General features: G+C 37.6%; 1 protein-coding gene across 1 annotated transcript; it reads left to right on the top strand.

Annotated features, from left to right (window-relative positions):
• The first annotated feature begins 3,915 nt into the window (after window positions 1-3,915).
• On the top strand, window positions 3,916-9,078 carry LOC140163695 (uncharacterized). The gene is made up of 5 exons (XM_072187011.1): window positions 3,916-3,993; window positions 4,350-4,542; window positions 5,318-5,371; window positions 6,351-6,424; window positions 8,959-9,078. Exons 1-5 carry the CDS (start codon window positions 3,916-3,918, stop codon window positions 9,076-9,078), a joined length of 519 nt encoding a protein of 172 aa, XP_072043112.1.
• The last annotated feature ends 11,602 nt before the right edge of the window (window positions 9,079-20,680 follow it).

Below are 20,680 nucleotides of genomic sequence, written 5' to 3'. Positions count from 1 at the left end.
TTCGCATTTACTTGGGTTGAAATCCATCAGCCAGTCCTGCTCCCACTGCTGTAAGTTGTCTAAGTCTGCTTGCAAGGCTGCAGCATCAGAAGTATCATGAATGGTGCGATACATGAGGCAATCATCTGCAAACATTCTGATAAAGACCAAAAACAGCAGAGGGCCCAGGCCTGTGCCCTGTGGTACACCAGAGGTAACACTTGAAGTGGTTGAAGACTGGCCCTCAACTAGGACACGCTGGGTGCAGCCAGTGAGAAAGTCTCTGATCCATTGTAATACTTGGCCACGGATACCGTAGAAATGCAGTTTCAGAAGTAGGCATTGGTGAGGAACTCTGTCAAAAGCCTTGGAAAAGTCAAGTAGTACTGCATCAATCTGCTGTTTGGAGTTAAATCCCTTTGCAGGGTCGTTCAGAGTAAGTATGAGCTGAGTCTCGCATGAGCGGCGCATGCGAAAACCATGTTGGTCATCTGATAAGATCTTGTGTGTATCTAGATGGGCCATAATGCTACTATGGATGATGTGCTCCTGAATTTTGCAGCATATTGATGTCAGGGAGATAGGCCTGTAGTTTGATGCAGTGCTACGATCTCCTTTCTTAAAGACAGGTGTTATCAATCCCTCCTTCCAAACAGCTGGTATGCAACCTTGATTCAGGGTTGCTTGGAAAAGCAGTGCCAGTGCAGGTGCAATCTCATCTGCAACCTCAGTTAAAAGACTTGATGTTATTCCATCCGGACCAGATGTTTTATGAGGATTAAGGTCTCTCAAAAGCTTGGCAACACCACAAACATGAACTTGAATGTCAGGTAGCTCTGGGTAAGGACTTGGTCCCAGGTCAGGAAGATTATCTGTATCTTCGCATGTAAACACAGAAGTTGAACTTGAGGTATGTCAGGTAGCTCTGGGTAGGGGCTTGGTCCCAGGTCAGGAAGATTATCTGTATCTTCGCATGTAAACACAGAAGTGAACTTGAATGTCAGGTAGCTCTGGGTAGGGGCTTGGTCCCAGGTCAGGAAGATTATCTGTATCTTCGCATGTAAACACAGAAGTGAACTTGAATGTCAGGTAGCTCTGGGTAGGGGCTTGGTCCCAGGTCAGGAAGATTATCTGTATCTTCGCATGTAAACACAGAAGTGAACTGTTAATTCAGGATCTGAGCTTTGGTCTTACTGTTGCTGTGTGCAATACCAGGGGCGTAACCAGACCTGACCTTCCGGGGGGGCAAGATTGAAAAATTTCCCAATTTTGACCAAAAGTTGTATTATTTATGTGCGCATCGTGAGCGGCTTGCCGCGAAGTGATAAACGGGTGGGGTCCAGGGGCAAAGCCCCGGCGGGGGTCAAGGGGTCGGAGTCCCCTGAAGCTCATGGTTTTTGGCATATTAGAAGCTAAAAATCCAGTGTTCAGAGTACAAAATTTCACAATGAAAGTAGTATAGATCTTCCCTCTTTCTTTCCATTTTCTCTTCTCCCTTCCCCATTTCTCTTCTCCCTTCCCTTTTTTCTTCCCTCTTTTTTCTTTTCTTCTTTCCCCTTTCTCTTCTTCCCTCTTTTTTCCCCTTTTTTCTCTTCTCCTTCCCCTTTTTTCTTCCCTCTTTTTCTCTCCTCCCCCCCTTTTCTTCCCAATTTTTTGCTCTTCTTCCCAGTTTTTTGTGTCCGGGCAGCCCCGCCCCCCCACTGGTTACGCCACTGTGCAATACCATCCCGCTTGAGAGGTGCCACACCTGAATTGTCACATTTCTTGCTCTTGATGTATCGCCAAAACTTCTTGGAGTTTGAGCTAAAGCTCTCACTTGTCATATTGTTAACGTAAGAATGGTACCTTTTGCGACATTCTGCCTGGTCAAGTTTCTTCAGCTCTTTGTAGTACTGCCAGTCAGTTGGAGATTTGAGATTTGGTTCTCTTGGCTGTTCTAAAAGCTCTTTTCTTACGTCTCGACCTTATTATCTTATTACTCGACCATCCTATTCTAATAGAAGTGACCTTGCTGCCGTTGTAATGTACATCTCCTTTATTGATTGTATTTTCTCAAAGTAAAAATTAAATCAGAAAGGCAACAGTGGCCGATTAGCCAGATGAACTAGTATTAAGATTCAGCAAAGCTGTGAAAGGGTAGTGAAAGCAACATGCATTGTCTGTCATTGTTTGCCAGGTCCATGAGGGGAAGGTGGTGACAGTCTTATGATTTTACATGTTTTCCTCAATATTTTATGGAAATCAAAAGCCTGGTTTTGATGAGAACCAGCTCATAAAAGCCTGTTGCAAGAACTGCTACAGATTCCCACAATTGAGTGCGAATTTGAACACATGATTTTCCATGCGTTTGTTTTCACTTCACCTACAAGCGTGGACTTTGAGTCCACACTTGTGTAGTGAAAAACCATACATAGCAAATTGGACATCCACGGTCATAAGACAGCGGCAGAGAGTGCTATACAGCATACCTTTACATATATGGGATAGGGTCCTCATTTGTAGGTGTAATACCAGGTCCACGGTTAAGGTTAGTCGATTAACTTTCATAATTTAACACAGTAGTCCACGTTTGGATTATGATATGTCTGTGTGTGTAGGTCCACGGTTGTCGTTGAACAACCACACGCACAATACAGGTATTTGCTTAAATTTCTCTACAGTATAAACATTCAAATGCTTCAAACCATGTACAGGCTTATTAAATTATCCATCAACATTTAAAAGGTATAGCAGTTATTATGGATGATATACACAATAGTAAGGGACCTTGTGTAATTATATTTAGAGGACACCAAAATTTTACACTGGGAACCAATTTTTTTTGTGTGAAACCTCTAGTATTGAGAAAATATCGTTTATGAGATGCAGTTTTATTGTCAAAATTGGCGTGTTATCGATCAGTTTAGCCAAGTTAACCCTAAAAAAGGGAAAATTTCAATTTTTAATGCTGTTTTTAAATGTCACAACTTTGTGCCTAAAAGGTAATCATTTTAGCTTATTTGTATTAATGAGGACAATGTATTTTCATTATACATTTGGTAAGTTTTAAAATGATAATGAAAGTACAATAAAAACACAAAAATTAACTAAACTAACCTGTCAATTCCCCCATTGTACTGTCTGTAGAATAGGCTTATACATTTTTTACCACTGGCCCTACATAAATAGAAATAAAATGACCCATATGCAATATTTATCAAACTCAGTGCTTCAAAAGTACATACTTTGTCTTTTTGTAAACTTCTGAAGTTTACACGAATCTGTGTGTATTCACCCGGCCCTGTTGATGTTTTATGAGAATCTACGCAAATAGATTTGTGTCAGATTTCTAGACTTGCCCAAGCCACTATGTACCCAGCTTAATTTTTTTACTAGCTCTTACTAACACGCACCATATACCATTTTTGTTAAATGCAGGTGCTCTGAACGATCAGCTATTGCACATTATGGCAGACTTCAGCAGGTTGTCTTTATTTACCAGAAATCATACAGATCATGATCCTGAGTGGACATTACAGGTAAGATTAGCAACTCTTTTTGATGATATACCTGTATTTACAGGGCGTATCCATGTTTTCTAAAGCTGGGGCCCTCTCCTTAAAAGGAGCCCACCAAATTTTGGTGACAATGCAAATCTATTGGCCATTGTGGGGAGCCCATGAGGTACCCCTTGAGTCAGAATTTTTTTTAAATAAAGGGTTTCCAAAGCAAGTTCATCTTTTCCTATTTTGTCCCCCTCCCTTTTTAGAAAACACTATAAATAGAAAGCCTTTCTTTAAGAGGTGGAAGGAATGGGCAGGCTCCTTCCCCCCGTTGTGTTGTATGATGTAGTTCCGGTCCAAAATACTATGCACTTTAGGCAATTGGAAAAATGGTCTATCGTAAAATCATTGTTCTACTGAAACTTATTTTCTGTGTGTAGGTGTTGCTGAAAATATGCTTAAATTTGACTTGAATGCAAAGTTACAAGAATTTGTGGTGGACACCAAGGGTCGACCAAAGAATAACAGTCAAGTACACTCAATCAATAGAGCACTAGATTGCATCATTGCTTTGTTCTGATGGAAACATTGAGCTAGCATTAAATTACCCGGGACTTGCTTTTAATGATCCCAGTTTAGCAGTACAAAACTCGATTGTGGGACTGATCCTGGCTGGGATGGTTAATCGGATTGTATGCTGATTAGGGTGCTGCACCTTCCTGTTTTCAATTTAGGCCATGCTGTCTCAGAGAACAATTTTCAGACTTCATCATTTCATTGGTAGCCTTGGTGCTTTAGTTTGTCCTTTACCAGTTACCTAAAAAATGAGTGCTGCTATGTTAAAGGCTTCATTGAAATGCATTTTTTTCTTCAAATTTTGTATCTTAGGGTACTCGACAAGACTCTCTTATCTGTATGCCATGCATAGTTGAAATGCTGGAAGATACAGAGGAGTTAGTTGTGAAGAAGAAGTTTGCCCTGGGAGAGCTGCTACAACTCATGGGTAGTAATAACAAGATGCTACTGGATATGTTGGCTGATAATCAAAGACTGACATGGCATATTGTGGAGACTCTACATGGTAAGACTCTGTGGTGTATCAGGCTAAAATTCTGAGGGAGATCAAATTGCAAAATCTTTTACAAACTCTCTCCCATATGGCTCTTCTGGGACAAGTGCATGAAAGGTGCACACAAAAATTGCCATTTTTAATGACCCAAAATTTGAGATGCTGGCCACTATGAAATGTTGCATTGCCCTCCGTTGGCCCCTCGGGAAAATTACTGGCTACACAACACTGTCAGTAACCCCCTACTTTGGTCTTGAATGAAACTGTCAGGAATATTGCCTCCATTTTATTTTACGGTTTGTCCTACTGTTACAATGCTAACACGTTTAGATATTTTAAACCATCTGAAATGAGATTTAGTTTTGGTGTCCCAGTTATGATATGTTGGGGCTATAACTTCAGCAAACCAGATTGGAATACTGTTTAGAAGTTATATCCCAGTTTTGATCTGGATAGCTTGGTAATTGTTGCCTGTTGCTATTGAGATATGAAAAACCTGTCACACTTTTTGACCCCTGAAAACAGGAATGACCCGCATACTCAATATTATTATTATTACTAATTATAATTACATGTATAATTGTTGGAACTCTTACATGTATAATTGTGATTATAATTATACTCTCAAGTGTGACTGGTGGGTGTATCAAATAAATAAATAATAGTAGCAATAGAAAAAATATACTTATTAGTATTATTATTGCAATCTTGATGGTTGTCATCACCATCATCAGTTTCACTATTGAGAATAACTATCAGTTTACATGTTATATTTTGTTGCCCACAGAACTGCTTGAGATTCACAGAGAAGATAGCGCCATTACTGATGTGATAATTGAATGTAAGTTAACACTGAAACAGCTGATAGAAGGGTGGGTGGGAGTAATGTGAATAATACAGGCACCATGAAATTATCAATGAACCATGTATGGCCCGGGGAATGGCCTGCATAGTAATTTCAAGTATATCAATAAAAGTATTGCATGGCCTGCATATTGTACCACAAGTGTACCATGCTCCTCTGTTTTCCAAACTTGGACCATGTAATATGGAATAATAAATATAAGCGCTGTCGTCACCAAGAGATGCTTAAAGAGGGCTTTCCCTCGTCACCAACTTGAGCCATCCGTCAAAAACAAACCCAAATCATAATGAAATAAGTCCAAGTAATACACCTCTTTATAACTATTTCTATGTGTTATGACATTGCAGTTCCTGATACTGAAATATCAGACCTCAGGGTGAAGAAAAAACGTCTTGGGGAAAGTCTTGATATAGGCATATGCAATATGAGGCTTTATGAATTGAACACAATACATGTTACAAAAGTAGTGACCAGCATCTCCCCTGGTAGCCAGAAACTAAGCCAATAGTGTTTCACTGTACATGTGTATTTGCACTGATGATAGAATTAACCACATTTAAGTGTGGTTTACTTGAGTTTGGTCTCATTCAATTTACTGTTTGCAAGGGTTTTTCTAAACCTCACTTTTTTTATTATTATTATGAAGGTAACTTACTTGCAACAACAACAAAAACACCTTTTTTTGTGTAGGAGTCTTCTTACATTTACAAGAGCCAAACTACAGGCTAAGATTCTGTTATGTCAATGTGCTTTTTTTTTCAAGTGAATTTGAAGTGGAAAGTGAATAAAGACCCAAACATATTTTAAGCTTTTTAACTTTTTGAAATTATTATGTTTACATATTTATGTGCATAAGTTTGTGAGTCAACCTTTTCCCCCTTATAACAATTGGGGTGTAGAATATGATGGTGGTGATATCTGTAATACATAAGTTTTTTTCTGTTAATATTCCTAGTACTTGTACAGCTATGTTGTCAACTAGAATGTGAGGAGCTTGTGTGCTGTTTACTTCAACACATATCAGTACAGGTGAGCCTATGTATTACTTTGAATTGATAAATATAACATTATTTGCAGCATTCCACAGTATAATACCCTGTACATTCATTCAGCAATATCCAAAATTCACTCATAATGTAGAGCTACAATACTAGCATAATAATTTCATTTATTTTTGTTAACTTTTCAATTTAATATTTATTAAACCTGGATGAATGACAACCTTCACAAACATATTTTTAGCCCTAATTTCTTGCTTGTAGAAATAATATATTTCTATAAGTTTGAATAATTTGAATTTGAATAGTTTGCTGTGAAACTAGTAGTAACGGTTGCCTTTTACTTTGAATTTGTTTGCAAAAGTTTGAATAGACAGGTTATTTTTGAGCAATCAAGAGTCATATCAGTCTTTGTTTCAGATTATCCCCTGTAGTAGGCCAAACAAATTAATTGTCAATTTAAGTATTAATTTGCATTCAAGTATTAGACACTTCAAAATTAGGTTTTTCATGACAAATACTAATTTGAACAGTTAAAAAAAACCTGTCAATTTCCAAAATAGGATCAGTCCAGGGATCAGTCTCTGATGGAAACGCATAACATTTTTTTAGCCTTAGGCCCCCAAAAATTGTTTGTTTGTCCACGTCCGACCGACCGTGTACCCTGGTCCCTGGGTGTTTTTTTTGAAATTTTTTATTTATTTTTTATTTTTTTATTTTATTTTTTTGGCATCGATGGGACACCGTATAAAACAGTGGTTAGTATAAATTTAAAGAAAGAAAATGTAAAGAAAATGAACAGTATAACATGCAGAACCATCTCAAGAATTAAACCAGTAAAGTGCTGTGTGTTTTGACTTATTTACCAGTCTTCAAATTGTCAGTTTCAAGTGCAATATCTGTAAAAAAAAATTTTTTTTTAAATCCGACCTACCGACCCAACTGTTTCATAAGCCTCTATGGACAAACAAACAATTTTTTTTTTGGCCTGAAGAGCAAAATGCCATCTTACTATAAATAGGGGAATGTTGTATGTATCTATCTATCTATGTATGCCTATAAAGGCTCCGTCAGTTTCGATCCAAATGTCGCCAAATTCATACGGGAGATCGATGAATATCACGGAACGTGTTTAAAAACAGTGAAAATATGGGTAAAAACGGGTTTTTTGTTATGAAAATCGGTTGTAGGCCTCACGCGTCACTGCAGCTGGCAGACAGCTTTCGGCGCCCAGCGTGTAATGTCGCACTACGCCAATCAGGCGCGTGGCGTATGCAAGCCACGCGAATAGCGAGCCAGAGACCAGTGGACATGATAATACGGAAAGAAGGAAAAATAAAGGACAAAAAGGTATATGGACGGGTCACGGGATTATGATAACGGGTGAACAGATAAATAAAATGTACCTTTTCAATGATTCTACCTGTTCAGTAATTATTCCTCTTATAGTGAACGCTCCCATTTAGCGGGGACCCGCGCGAAGCGCGGGTATCCCGCTAGTCCTATTAAAATCAGAAAATGAACCCAATTCATTAGACAGTGAATGATAGGAGGCTGTAAACAATTAAAAGTATCTTGTGTTAACCCCATGGGCACTACTACCTTTCTTACAGGGCCTCTTATTGGCTAATTACATGATATAATCATCTGAGTAACCAATCAAAATAAAACTTGTAGATGTCTTCACAATTTTAAGCTTAATCCCCTTCACCTCTACTGACTATTTGTACCACATCCCCGATGCAGTTCCGATGATATATCACTCTTTGTAACCAATCGGTTCTTAGAGACCGATGGTGTAGCCAATAGTGCCCATGAGGTTAAAGTTATCAGGGGGTACATTGGACAGTGGTATGTCACTTGTATAATCAAATGCTACAAATGCTGTCTAATGAAGATAGCACGAAAAACATGCACCAAATGGTCACAAGAAGCAATTTGAAAGAAAACAGAAACACTGTCATATATAACTACCGTACTAGTATATCATATATAAAGAGAGATAGAAATATGAGGGAGAAATAAAAACAAGCCAAAAAGAAAGATTGGGAACAAGCAAGAGAAAAAGAATAGGAAAAATGGTGGAATGAAGAAAAGAAAAAGGGTAGAAGATTAAGCGTGCACAGAAAACAAATAATACTTTGGTTGGGTAAGCTGTTCGATTTGGAAAATATGTCTTAACTTGGACAAGGTTACAGCAGGTTTGCCATCGGATTAACCCACTCATCAGTGTGATTATTAGCAGTTAAAGATTTTGGACACTTCCTAATTAACCTGATTTTCATTTTTTCTTTAGTCAACATCGCCAAAATTATGTTTACATGTTGGGATATTCGATATATTGACAAATGTCGACAAATATATCGACGTAATGCATGTTGACAACAGCACTATACTGCGTTTATGGTTTACTATGTTTAAATGTTTACAAACTTTTGCACTGACACTTCCATCTCAATGTACGTAGAATATCTTTTTGTGTACATGTATTTATCACTGAACATAAAATCCTGACCTCTGTAAATAAGTTAGGAGTAGTTGTTATTATTTTGTTATTATTATCAGCTGCCAATAGATGTATACTATGTGTCAAATGATTTCATCACCATGTCTTCTCATGAACCCATCAATCAGTTGGAAAAAGTATTTTTAGTTCTGTATTTTAGGAGATGGATAAAGCTATGAGTAATGTATGGGTTCCATCATTCTCAGTATAGTGAAGACAATTATATTATGCTCACATGTAGAGGATGATCTATGTAGACATGGTAGCATAAAATTAATTTGTTGGTTTTTGTCCAGAGGATTTTCATGAATTGACAAGGGGGATTTTGTTTTTGTTTTTTGCAATACAAAATTGCCATTGCTAGCAGTTGTAATTTTTGGACACATTCTTGGAAAACAAAAGGTACTTCTGAAGTGTATAATAGTTAATACAACAAAAACTTGATTCATATTGGTTAGTTAACTTTTTTATTATCATAATATATTACTGGAGCTTTAAAATCAAAGGATATACATATACTGTACAATTAAAAAAAAAAGGAATCCAGAAAATGATGTGGGTAGGGAGTGGGATAAGAAGCAACAAATTAATTTCATATAGCCTATAAAAAGAGAAGATTGTTGAGTGATGGTTACTTGTGTAATCCACAGGGAGAATCATAGATGAAACAAAAAGAACACGACAATTGATGTTGTTATAGAGAGGCTGTTGATGAGGAGGATGACAGTGATGATAAAAAAAGGGCAAATTAAAGCAGTGTTATTTATTCAAATCAGTAATCAAATTAAACTCTACTTCATGGACTTGGATTGAATCATTCAAATGTACATTTAAAAAAATCACTTGAATTTTATTGCTAGTATAAAATTGTCTTTTTAATTTGATGTCATTCCATCATAAGCATCACATGCATTGCAACATTTCTTATCAGGTCAATTTCACAGGTCACTTGTGTGCACCAGTTATTTCAATAAGCTTTTAAAGATAACAGTGATCTTGTCATTTTAATAACAGCAAAGTGAATTATTCTCTTCCTCTTTTCCATGTTATGTACTACGAGTTTGTAAAGACTTAACAGAATGTTAATGTATAATTATTTGAACAATTATAATTGAAGAACAATTCAGATATGTAATGGGAATGTTTTCAGATCTATTAATTTTAGTATCATTTGAAAAGCAGTGTTGCCATAGTCATGGTTAAGACACTAAATTGGGTTATTTTAAAACATTTCTGCCATTTCCAAAACTGGGTCATACAAAATACAATGATTCAGATGATGATGGAGTGCTGTGCTTTGTCATTATTACATGCCATGCCTTTGGGGAAAATATGATAAACCAATCGGGCACATACTTTATTTGATTTTATAGAAACTTGCCTCTTACGAATTTTGTCTTTTCTTTCTAGTTTGGAATTTAAACTAGGACATTGCATCCCCATATCTGTGGATGATTTGAAACTAGCATATTGATGCATAGTAGGCAACACTGTGTGAAACCTTAAATGGATGATATTTGACACTTCTTTACCCAACAGTCATTAACAACCAGGAAAAGAACAACTGATTTCATATCAAAATAGATATCCAACTATAGCACAAGTTAATTGGCTAGTGGACCTACTCCCCATTCCAGAAAAATACAACTTTAATTTTTTTGGGATTAAAAAAATAGTATCAAGTTCTGCCAAATGAAAAATAGCTCAATCCAAATCATTCATTTAGTCCTAACTGAAGATAAAAGAAAAAGTTCACTATTTTACTCTAGAAAAAAGAGCTAAAAAGGCATGTTTTCTGACAATTGAGTCACAAAAATCAAAGACTTGGAACAAGTCTAAGCATTCAAAATCTTGAGTATACACGGAATTTTCACTTTTATGTTTTACTTCAATTAAATGGTTGGTTATAAGAATGAAACATGTCTTTTCCAAAAATTAGAATGCATAAACTAAAATTAGTCTTAGTTAGAGTCCGAAGTTTTCCGTTTTACGGAAAACGGAAAAAAATCACGGAATCGGAGGTACAACACAGAAAATTACATCTTTGTATGATGTGACAAAAATTGTTAAAAGATAAGAGAAACAAATGTTAAAAACAATCTTGTGTTGTGTGTGTCAATTTTTATGATAAAAAATACTGTTTAATAATACCGAAATAAAAGTATATTACCAAGGCATGAACCACCAATCCATCCAAACGTCGTAACAGTCGGCCTATTATCGTGAGAATATTCCAATCAGAGCATATTGATCGCGATATTGAACACTTTATTGTGACATTAACAATCATTGTTTATACATTTTAAGCTTTATTCATAAAACATGGATTTACAAATTGTACAACACAGAAAATGGATTTTAGAAAATGGTAAACTTCAGACTCTAGTCTTAGTACAAGTCTTTGGGCTTGATTGTCACAACATACGAAAAACACCCTTAGAAAAACGCATGTTTTTGGCCCTTGTTTCGAAAAATTGGCCAAATATTAAAATTTGACTTCTATTGCTAGACAGGACTAACTAAAGGATTAGGATTTAGCTATGTTTCATTTGTCAAAACAGGATAATATTTTTTGAATCCCAAAAAATCTGTATTTTTCTGGAATAGGGAGTATTGGTCCATGATAAAGTCAATTACTGCATTCATTCATGGACCAGTTTTCACAACATGGGAATAAGTACTGAAGGCTAAGGACAGTTTGTTATCCCATAAATATGATATCATGGAACTTGAAACAGATGAAATTTTAAATTGCACAATGCATTTTTTTTCCTCCATTTTTTCCCTGTGAAATGATGGTAAATCAAAGGTTGGTTGGTTATCAAATTGATTGATAAAGTAAATGAAATACAAAACAAACAAGAATTTAATAAGGATACTAAAATATAATGATAATCATTAAAGCCTTAATGTACTATCTTTTTTCAGAATATACCTTTATTTTTTTCAAAACCGATTTTTGGCATATTTGTAATACTTACAAATGTTCCAACTATTAATCTATGAGCAAACTGTCAAATTTGACCTAATTGTAATAAAATGGGATGATTTTCTGTTGGTCCGACATATTATCATAATTTTCCAGTTTATGATAATATGTCGGAATGTGGCGCAAATCGTAGTCTCCTATGATGACAGTTTTGTTACGCATGTGAGAGGCGTAACCAAACTGGCGGCGTGAGACTAACTCTGAGGCCGCACTCGCACGCTCAAATCCAAAAAGTGCGAGATATTTCGAGTCATAGAGGTGAAGTTTACATGGGGGGCTGAATCTAAATCGTTTGCGCCACTAAGTATATTGCGGCGCGCTTGCGCGACGCAGGGGGGTGTCTGAGGGGATGTGCCCCCTCAGAAGTGAGAAACTTTTGCAAAATGAAGGACCAATTGAAACCATTTGGTGGACTATTTTGGTATTATTATTGTTCACAATTTGAGTTTGAAAAAGCCGAAAATTGGTGAAAAGAAGCTATTAAAAAGCCATTCGTGGACAAGTTCTCACTAGTATTATTAACTGCATAAATTGTTACTGTAAACATTAAGTGTCGGGTGTCCAAAGCAGCAGTGGCGGATCCAGAGCAGTCAGAGGGGAGGGGGGGGGCAATTTTGGAAAAAATGTTAAGTAATGGCGGGCAGTTTACCATCCCGGAGCGCTTGCACGACGTAGGGGGTGTCCGAGGGGGAATGTGCCCCCTCAGAAGTTAGAAACTTTTGGAAAATGTAGACCCATTTGAAGCCATTTGGTGGACCATTTTGTCACTATTATTGTGTAAAATTTTATTTTGAAATAGCATAAAATTTGAGAAAAACAGCCCAATTGAAGTCATTTGTGGACAAGTTTTGACTTTTATTGTGTCAATTATTGCTTTATAATTATGTACCAATAACGTTGCGCACGCGCAGGGGGTGTCTTAGGGGGATGTTCCCCCTGAGAAGTGAGAAAATTTTGTAAAATGAAGGCCTAATTGAAGCCATTTGGTGGACCATTCTGGCACTATTATTGTGTACAATTTTAGTTTGAAAAAATCTGAAAATGGGTTAAATGAAGGCCCAAATAAGTCATTTGTGGACAAATTTACACTATTATTGTATAAATTATTGCTTTTAGTGTTGGGTGAAGCGAAAACACACAGTGTATTAACACAGGGGAGTTGGAAAAAATTTGCAAAATGAAGGTCCAATTGAAGCCATGGTGCATCATTTTTACACTTTCTTTAAGCATGTTAAGGGTCTATAGAGATTTGATTATTTATGTTCACCCAGACATGTTACACACAGCACATTATGGGATAAAGTGGGGGCAGGCCCCCCGGTCAAAAAAGTGGGGGGGCCGCGGCCCCCCTGCCCCCCCCCCCCCCCCGGGTCCGCCGCCGATGCCCGGGGGTGTCTGAGGAGGATGTGTCCTCTGAGAAGCTAAAAATATTTGTATTTTTGAAACTGGAATCATGCAAATTGGTAAATACTAGAAAATTACTAGTAAATTTCTAGAAAAGGCGATAAGACGATACCAATATAGGTAGTTTTATGTGATTTGTTTTGGGGAGGTGCAGGGCAAAAGGATACTCCAGCCCCCCGCCACCCCCACTTAAAATGTTGGGGGCATATACAGTCCTCCATTCCCCTGGATTACCTACGTCTATTCTGACGTATCATAGGCCTGTAATATGGCGGCATACCGGGTGCTCTAAATCCATTAAGCGGGGAAGGGGGGCTCAAATATCGCTGGCTATCATTGGCTTTCTTTGTTTCCTTTTCCTTTACTTCTTCCTTTCTTTCCTTACCTAGCTGGGGGTTTCCAACCCCGAGCTAGGTACTGTTTTTATCGGATCTTTACCTAGCTGGGGTTTACACCCCCAGCTAGGTACTGTAATATCTCCGATTCTTCTTTCTTTCTTTCTTTCTTCTTCTTCTGGCAACAAACTTGAAATGCTTCTCCTCCTACATGTTACACCCTACAATTACGAACTTGCACATATGTACCGCCTATATCCAGTGCCCATATGGTGCAAACAGAATTGGGATCAAAGGTCATTAAAGGGCATTTTCGGTATATAACCAAATATCTTCAAAATGCTTCTTCTGCCACATATTACATAGCACAATGACGTCACTTACACATGTGCATCGGCTTTACCCAGTGCCCATACCTTGCACACAGAATTGGAGTCAAAGGTCATTAACGGGGTAAAATCTTACAATTGCATTATCTGGACATCTGTAAGGAGTATGGGGCTCAAACTCGATACAATAAATCTCATGACCAGGGGAACATTTTATGGGGTCAGGTCAAAGGTCATGCAGAGGTCAAATTTTAGAAACGCATTTCCTGGACATCTGTAAGGGGTACGGGGTGACAACAACTTGGTGACAACAAACTTAATGATCAGGGGAACATGTTGGAACACTTTGCAGGGGTCAGGTCAAAGGTTATCTGGGGTCAAATCTTTATAACTTCATTTTCTGGATATCTGCAAGGGGTATGGGGCTCAAACTCAGTGACAACAAATCTCATGACCAGGGGAACATTTTGCAGGGGTCAGGTCAAAGGTCATGTAGAGGTCAAATTTTCTAAATGCATTTTCTGGACATCTGTTAGGGTACGGAGCTCAAACTCCACAACAACAAACTTACTGACCTGGGGAACATTTTGGAACACTGTGCAAGGGTCATGTCAAAGGTCATCTGGGGTCAAATCGTAGAATTTCATTTTCTGGATATCTGTAAGAGGTATGGGCTCAAACATGGTGACAACAAACCTCAAGACCAGGGAACATTATGGAACATCATGCATAGGTCAGGTCAAAGGTCATCTGGGGTCAAATCTTAGAATTGAATTTTTGGACATCTGTTAGAGTACGGGACTCAAACTCGGTGAAAACAAACCCCATGACCAGGGGAGCATTTTTGGAACATTTTGTAGGGGTCAGATACCTCCACAACACCAACATGCCCCAGCTAGGTTTGTGGTCTATGACCACCATTTGCCACTAGTTCTTCTTTCTTTCTGGCAATTAATTTCAAAATGCTTCTCCTCCTACATGTTACACCCTACAATTACGTAACTTGCACATATGTATCGGCTATATCCAATGCCCATAGGGTGCAAACAGAATTGGGGTCAAAGGTCATTAAGGGGGCATTACCGGTATATAATCATATACCTTCAAAATGCTTCTTCTGCCACATATTACATAGCATAATGACAGCACTTACATAATTTTATGTGCATTGGCTTTACCCAGTGCTCATACCTTGCACACAGAATTGGGGTCAAAGGTCATTAAGGGGGTAAAATCTGTTTTGCCTTATCTCGATATCTGTAAGGGGTGTGGGGCTCACACTCAGTGACAACAAATCTCATGACCTGGGGAACATTTTACAGGGGTCAGGTCAAAGGTCATGCAGAGGTCAAATTTTAGAAATGCATTTTCTGGACATCTGTAAGGGGTACAGTGCTCAAACTCCGTGACAACAAACTTAATGACCAGGGGAATATTTTGGAACACTTTGCAGGGGTCATGTCAAAGGTTAACTGGGGTCAAATCATATAATTTCATTTTCTGGATATCTGTATGGGGTATCAGTGACAACAAATCTCATGAACATGGGAACAGTTTGAAGGGGTCAGGTCAAAGGTCGAATTTTAAAAATGACTTTTCTGGACATCTGTAAGGGGTACGGGGCTCAAACTCTGTGATAACAAATTTACTGACCAGTGGAACACTTTGGAATGCTGTGCAGGGGTCAGGTCAAAGGTCATCTGGGTCAAATCGTAAAATTTAACTTCCTGGGCATCTGTAAGTCGTATGGGACTCAAACTCGGTGACAACAAACCTCATGACCAGGGGAACATTTTGGAACATTTTGAAGGGGTATGATACCTCCAAAACACCAACATGCCCCAGCTAGGTTTGTGGTCTATCACCACCATTTGCCACTAGTTTTCTTTCTTCCTTTCTTTCTTTTCTTTTCTTTCTTCCTTTCTTTCTCCTCTTCTTTTTTTCGAGTCCGTGCGTAGGGGCTGAAGCCCCAAAGCCCCCCCTGGACACGCTTGGTTTATGATGTTGTTTCTTTGCAAATTCCCAATGTTTTTTGCATCCACATGTATTGGGAACTTTTTAAATGATTGCATATTATCATTTTGGAAGAAAAATCTAAAAATGTAAAAAAATTCCCTTTAAAAGGGAAAGCCAGCCTCAATGTAGAAGAGGTCTTGTAATTAGTTTTGGTCAATGTGAAAGGCATTTTTAGGATCACGGCTTACTACATCCATGTTACATGACAGTCCACCAAACCATCAATGGTGAGAACATGTACACTGAAACTGCAGAAAACATTAACTCCTAACCTCATGTCAACTCTTTAATTCATTATTGTTCATTATTATTAATTCATTATTGTTCTCTAAATTGTTCTGTTCTGTTTTTGTTTTTGTTTTTTGTCTTTTCAGCTTTTTACCCACGATATCTCAATTTCCAATTTTTAATACCATAACTTACTTAACTCAATATCTTCGCTTAGGAATGTCCGATTTTATTGGGGAAAACGGCGTTGTGGAGCAAAATAGCTCTTTATGTGAAAGCCTCCAAATTTATAAGCTGTCAAAAGATGTCTGTTTTTGACATGATACGCCACATTTTTTTAATACTATCTTCGCTTAGGAATGTCCGATTTTATTGGGGAAAACTTTGTGGAGCAAAATAGCTCTTTATGTGAAAGCCTCCAAATTTATAAGCTGTCAAAAGATGTCTGTTTTTTGACATGATACGCCACATTTCTTAAAGACCCATTCAGTGATCCCAGCGCAAGAGTAAAAAAATTAAAATTTGGCAAAAAAACGAAGAAAACAGCAGTACTGACGAAGTTCAAGCCCCGCCATTCAAATACATGTAGCTAATTTTAGATACTGTCAGTATCTAAAAATACAGATTCGTGTAAAATGTCTTATTTTGTCTTAAATAAGCCTACACGGCTTTCGGCTGAACCATTCGCAGACTTAGCACATCTATGTAATAACAAAGGTACGGTACCAAAATTTTGATGATTTTTACGATCGTCCGGATGAGCAAATCACTGAATGGGCCTTTAATATTAATAATAGATAAGCTGCCTTTAAAAATATTATTGACAATGTTGAGAGTAGGAATTACCTTGAAAAATGTCTCAAAAATACAAGATGCCAGTTTTATTCCGGTCTGAAACGATCAGACAATATTTTAAACATTAATAACATCATAAACTCAAATCGTGAAAAAATCACCTCGGGTAGATTTTTGGCCATTTCTCCATTTACGATCCTGCCCAAAAGTGTCTGCTTTCGATATACCACGTCACAAATACTACACTGCACTGACTGCAGGTTTTAGTTCAAAGGGCATTTCGTGATCCACAGCATCATCCCCCAACTTTTCTCAAAAAAAGTTGAGATTTTTATATCACTGGAAACCTCTGGCTACATAATGTTTATGTACAAAATATTTCTTGCAGATTAATTCGTTTAGCAAAGATATCGTGAAATTTGAATTTCGTTCTGGTATACCAGAACGAAATTACAACACATTGTCTACACATAATCAATAATCATGCATAACTCGTAAAGGCAAAATCGGAATCAACTGAAATTTTTAGAATAAGCTTTTTTGTGGATATCTACTGAAAAATTTCATAAAAAGAGGATGCTAGGATCACGAAATACTCCTTTAATTCGCCATATAACATAATTTAAACTCACCTTACATGTACATTAAGGCTTTAATCTGTTTCTCAGATTTTTCTTTAATAGAATTGTGCTAGCTGTACAAAATATGTTGTGTTATTAAATTCACCAAAGCATGACAGTGTACCTATTCACGGTACATCATGATGAAAATAATGTAAGTGGCAGCTAGCAATTCCAAGATGTTCACTTTGGTTGTTCTGTTTCTGTTTTTAACTATAGCTGAGCCATCAGACTTAAAAGTCAATGTTGCCTCTGGAAAGTTATGAAACAGGTAGTCCCCATCATCCCCAATAACATTACCCCAGGTCATTATTACAACATACTGAAACCCTTTGCCTCTCCACAACTTGGCTCCAGGCTTATCATGTGTAACCCATCAAATTACCGGCCGGCTCGCTCTTGTCATCGGACCCCTCTCCCATCATCTCTTGAAATTTGAATTCAGTTGGCTTTGACATCTTTCTACATCTGTGACCCAATAAACTGATCAATCTGTTGTCTGCCTATGGAGGCCTTCTTCGGTGTTCCTGACATAGAATATTCAGCTGTTACGCTGGACCTGGAATCAAGAAATTAAATGTGCAGAGTCAGGAGTGAAAGACTTGGAAGGACAAGGACCTAATCTAAGTTGTTGGTTTCTAGGTTAAGGCTGGACTGGGAATATCAAACATCTTATGCTATCATAATTATGTTTTAGATGACCTTCCATATGCATAATAATCTGCATGTTCATTTTTGACTAGCAGAAATGTTTTTTGTGTAGAATTATGTAGTTAGGGGTTCAGATCATTAATCCAAGATTGAACACAAAATGCATTTCTCGTCAAATATTCTGTAGGTTGTGGGATTAGGAGCTATTAGATGATATATTAATGTTGTAGTCCAGAACCTTATGTTGAAATTTAAGGTGTTGCTATAATTATGATTTGAATTAAAAAAAATATTAAGGGTAGGGGTTCTCATCTTTCAATTTGTTTTAGTGTCACAGTGGGGCCAAACATATTTTAAATAATAATGGGATTAATTGCAGAATTCAGGGCACCATTCTCAAATTTAGGTTTAGGATTGGGGTAAGTGTTTAGGGTTAGGATTAGGGTAATAGTTCAGGATTAGGGTTAGGGTAAGAGTTTAGGATTAGGCAAGGGTTTATAGTTAGGGTTAGGACTAGGTAAGAGTTTACAGTTAGAATTAGGGTAAGAGTTTAGGGTCAGGATTAGGGTAAGAGTTCATGGTTAGGGTTAGGATTAGGGTAAGAGTGATTAGGGTTAGGATTAGGGTGAGAGTTTACGGTTAGGGTTAGAATTACGGTAAGAGTTTAGGGTTAGGATTAGGGTGAGAGTTTAAGGTTAGGATTAGGGTAAGAGTTTAGCGTCAGGATTAGGGTAAGAGTTCATGGTTAGGGTTAGGATTAGAGTAAGAGTGATTAGGGTTAGGATTAGGGTGAGAGTTTACGGTTAGGGTTAGGATTACGGTAAGAGTTTAGGGTTAGGATTAGGGTGAGAGTTTAGGATTAGGGTAAGAGTTTAGCGTCGGGATCAGTGTTTACTCAGAGGCCGTATGTCTCAATTTTGGCCCAGTGAAAATTATTTTTGTCTCACAAAAATTTGTAATGCTGTATTACAATTAGTGAATTTGGGGAATTACTGGGCCAAAATTGGGCCAATTTGGGAAGAAAATGTTTCATTTGGCGCACCCAATTTCCAGAGAGAGTAAACACTGGTCGGGATTAGGGTAAGAGTTCATGGTTAGGGTTAGGATTAGAGTAAGAGTTTAGAGTTAGGATTAGGGTGAGAGTTTACGGTTAGGGTTAGGATTACGGTAAGACTTTAGAGTTAGGATTAGGGTGAGAGTTTACGGTTAGGGTTAGGAATAGGGCAAGAGTTTAGAGTTAGGACTAGGTAAGAGTTTACAGTTAGAATTAGGGTTTAAGAGTTTAGAGTTAGGATTAGGGTAAGAGTTCATGGTTAGGGTTAGGATTAGAGTAAGAGTTTAGAGTTAGGATTAGGGTGAGAGTTTACGGTTAGGGTTAGGATTACGGTAAGACTTTAGAGTTAGGATTAGGGTGAGAGTTTACGGTTAGGGTTAGGAATAGGGCAAGAGTTTAGAGTTAGGACTAGGTAAGAGTTTACAGTTAAAATTAGGGTTTAAGAGTTTAGAGTTAGGATTAGGGTAAGAGTTCATGGTTAGGGTTAGGATTAGAGTAAGAGTTTAGAGTTAGGATTAGGGTGAGAGTTTACGGTTAGGGTTAGGATTACGGTAAGACTTTAGAGTTAGGATTAGGGTGAGAGTTTACGGTTAGGGTTAGGAATAGGGCAAGAGTTTAGAGTTAGGACTAGGTAAGAGTTTACAGTTAGAATTAGGGTAAGAGTTTAGAGTTAGGATTAGGGTAAGAGTTCATGGTTAGGGTTAGGATTAGAGTAAGAGTTTAGAGTTAGGATTAGGGTAAGAGTTTACGGTTAGGGTTAGGAACAGGTAAGAGTTTAGGGTTAGGATTAGGGTGAGAGTTTACGGTTAGGGTTAGGAATAGGGCAAGAGTTTAGAGTTAGGACTAGGTAAGAGTTTACAGTTAGAATTAGGGTAAGAGTTTAGAGTTAGGATTAGGGTAAGAGTTCATGGTTAGGGTTAGGATTAGAGTAAGAGTTTAGAGTTAGGATTAGGGTGAGAGTTTACGGGTAGGGTTAGGATTACGGTAAGACTTTAGAGTTAGGATTAGGGTGAGAGTTTACGGTTAGGGTTAGGAACAGGGTAAGAGTTTAGGGTTAGGATTAGGGTAAGAGTTTACAGTTTAGGTTAGATTAGGGTTTAGAGTTAGGATTAGTATTAGGATTAGTATTAAATGAGAGTGCCCCATATTCTGCAATTAATTACCCCCAAGTATATATATGCTTGAAGGCCAAATACGCATCAGTTTTCTTTTACATTTTATAGTTGGTCAGTGGCTAAATATCCAGTCAAATAATTTCATGGTGGTAGAGGGCTGGATTTTAGGGCACATGTTGGAATTGAGAGTAGATCCATTGCTCATTATCCATAAATGTGACATGACAGCCATCATGGATATACAA

The sequence above is a fragment of the Amphiura filiformis genome, chromosome 11 (assembly GCF_039555335.1).
Source record: "Amphiura filiformis chromosome 11, Afil_fr2py, whole genome shotgun sequence".
Taxonomy (NCBI): Eukaryota; Metazoa; Echinodermata; class Ophiuroidea; order Amphilepidida; family Amphiuridae; genus Amphiura; species Amphiura filiformis.
This window is presented reverse-complemented; position numbering and strand designations above follow the sequence as displayed.

Excerpts from the sequence above, each read along its gene's own strand:
- LOC140163695 (XM_072187011.1), top strand. The coding sequence starts at position 3,916 with ATGCTTAAATTTGACTTGAATGCAAAGTTACAAGAATTTGTGGTGGAC. Across the intron at positions 4,543-5,317 it reads TATTGTGGAGACTCTACATG|AACTGCTTGAGATTCACAGA; the intron begins GTAAGACTCTGT and ends TGTTGCCCACAG. Across the intron at positions 6,425-8,958 it reads TTCAACACATATCAGTACAG|CTGCCAATAGATGTATACTA; the intron begins GTGAGCCTATGT and ends TATTATTATCAG.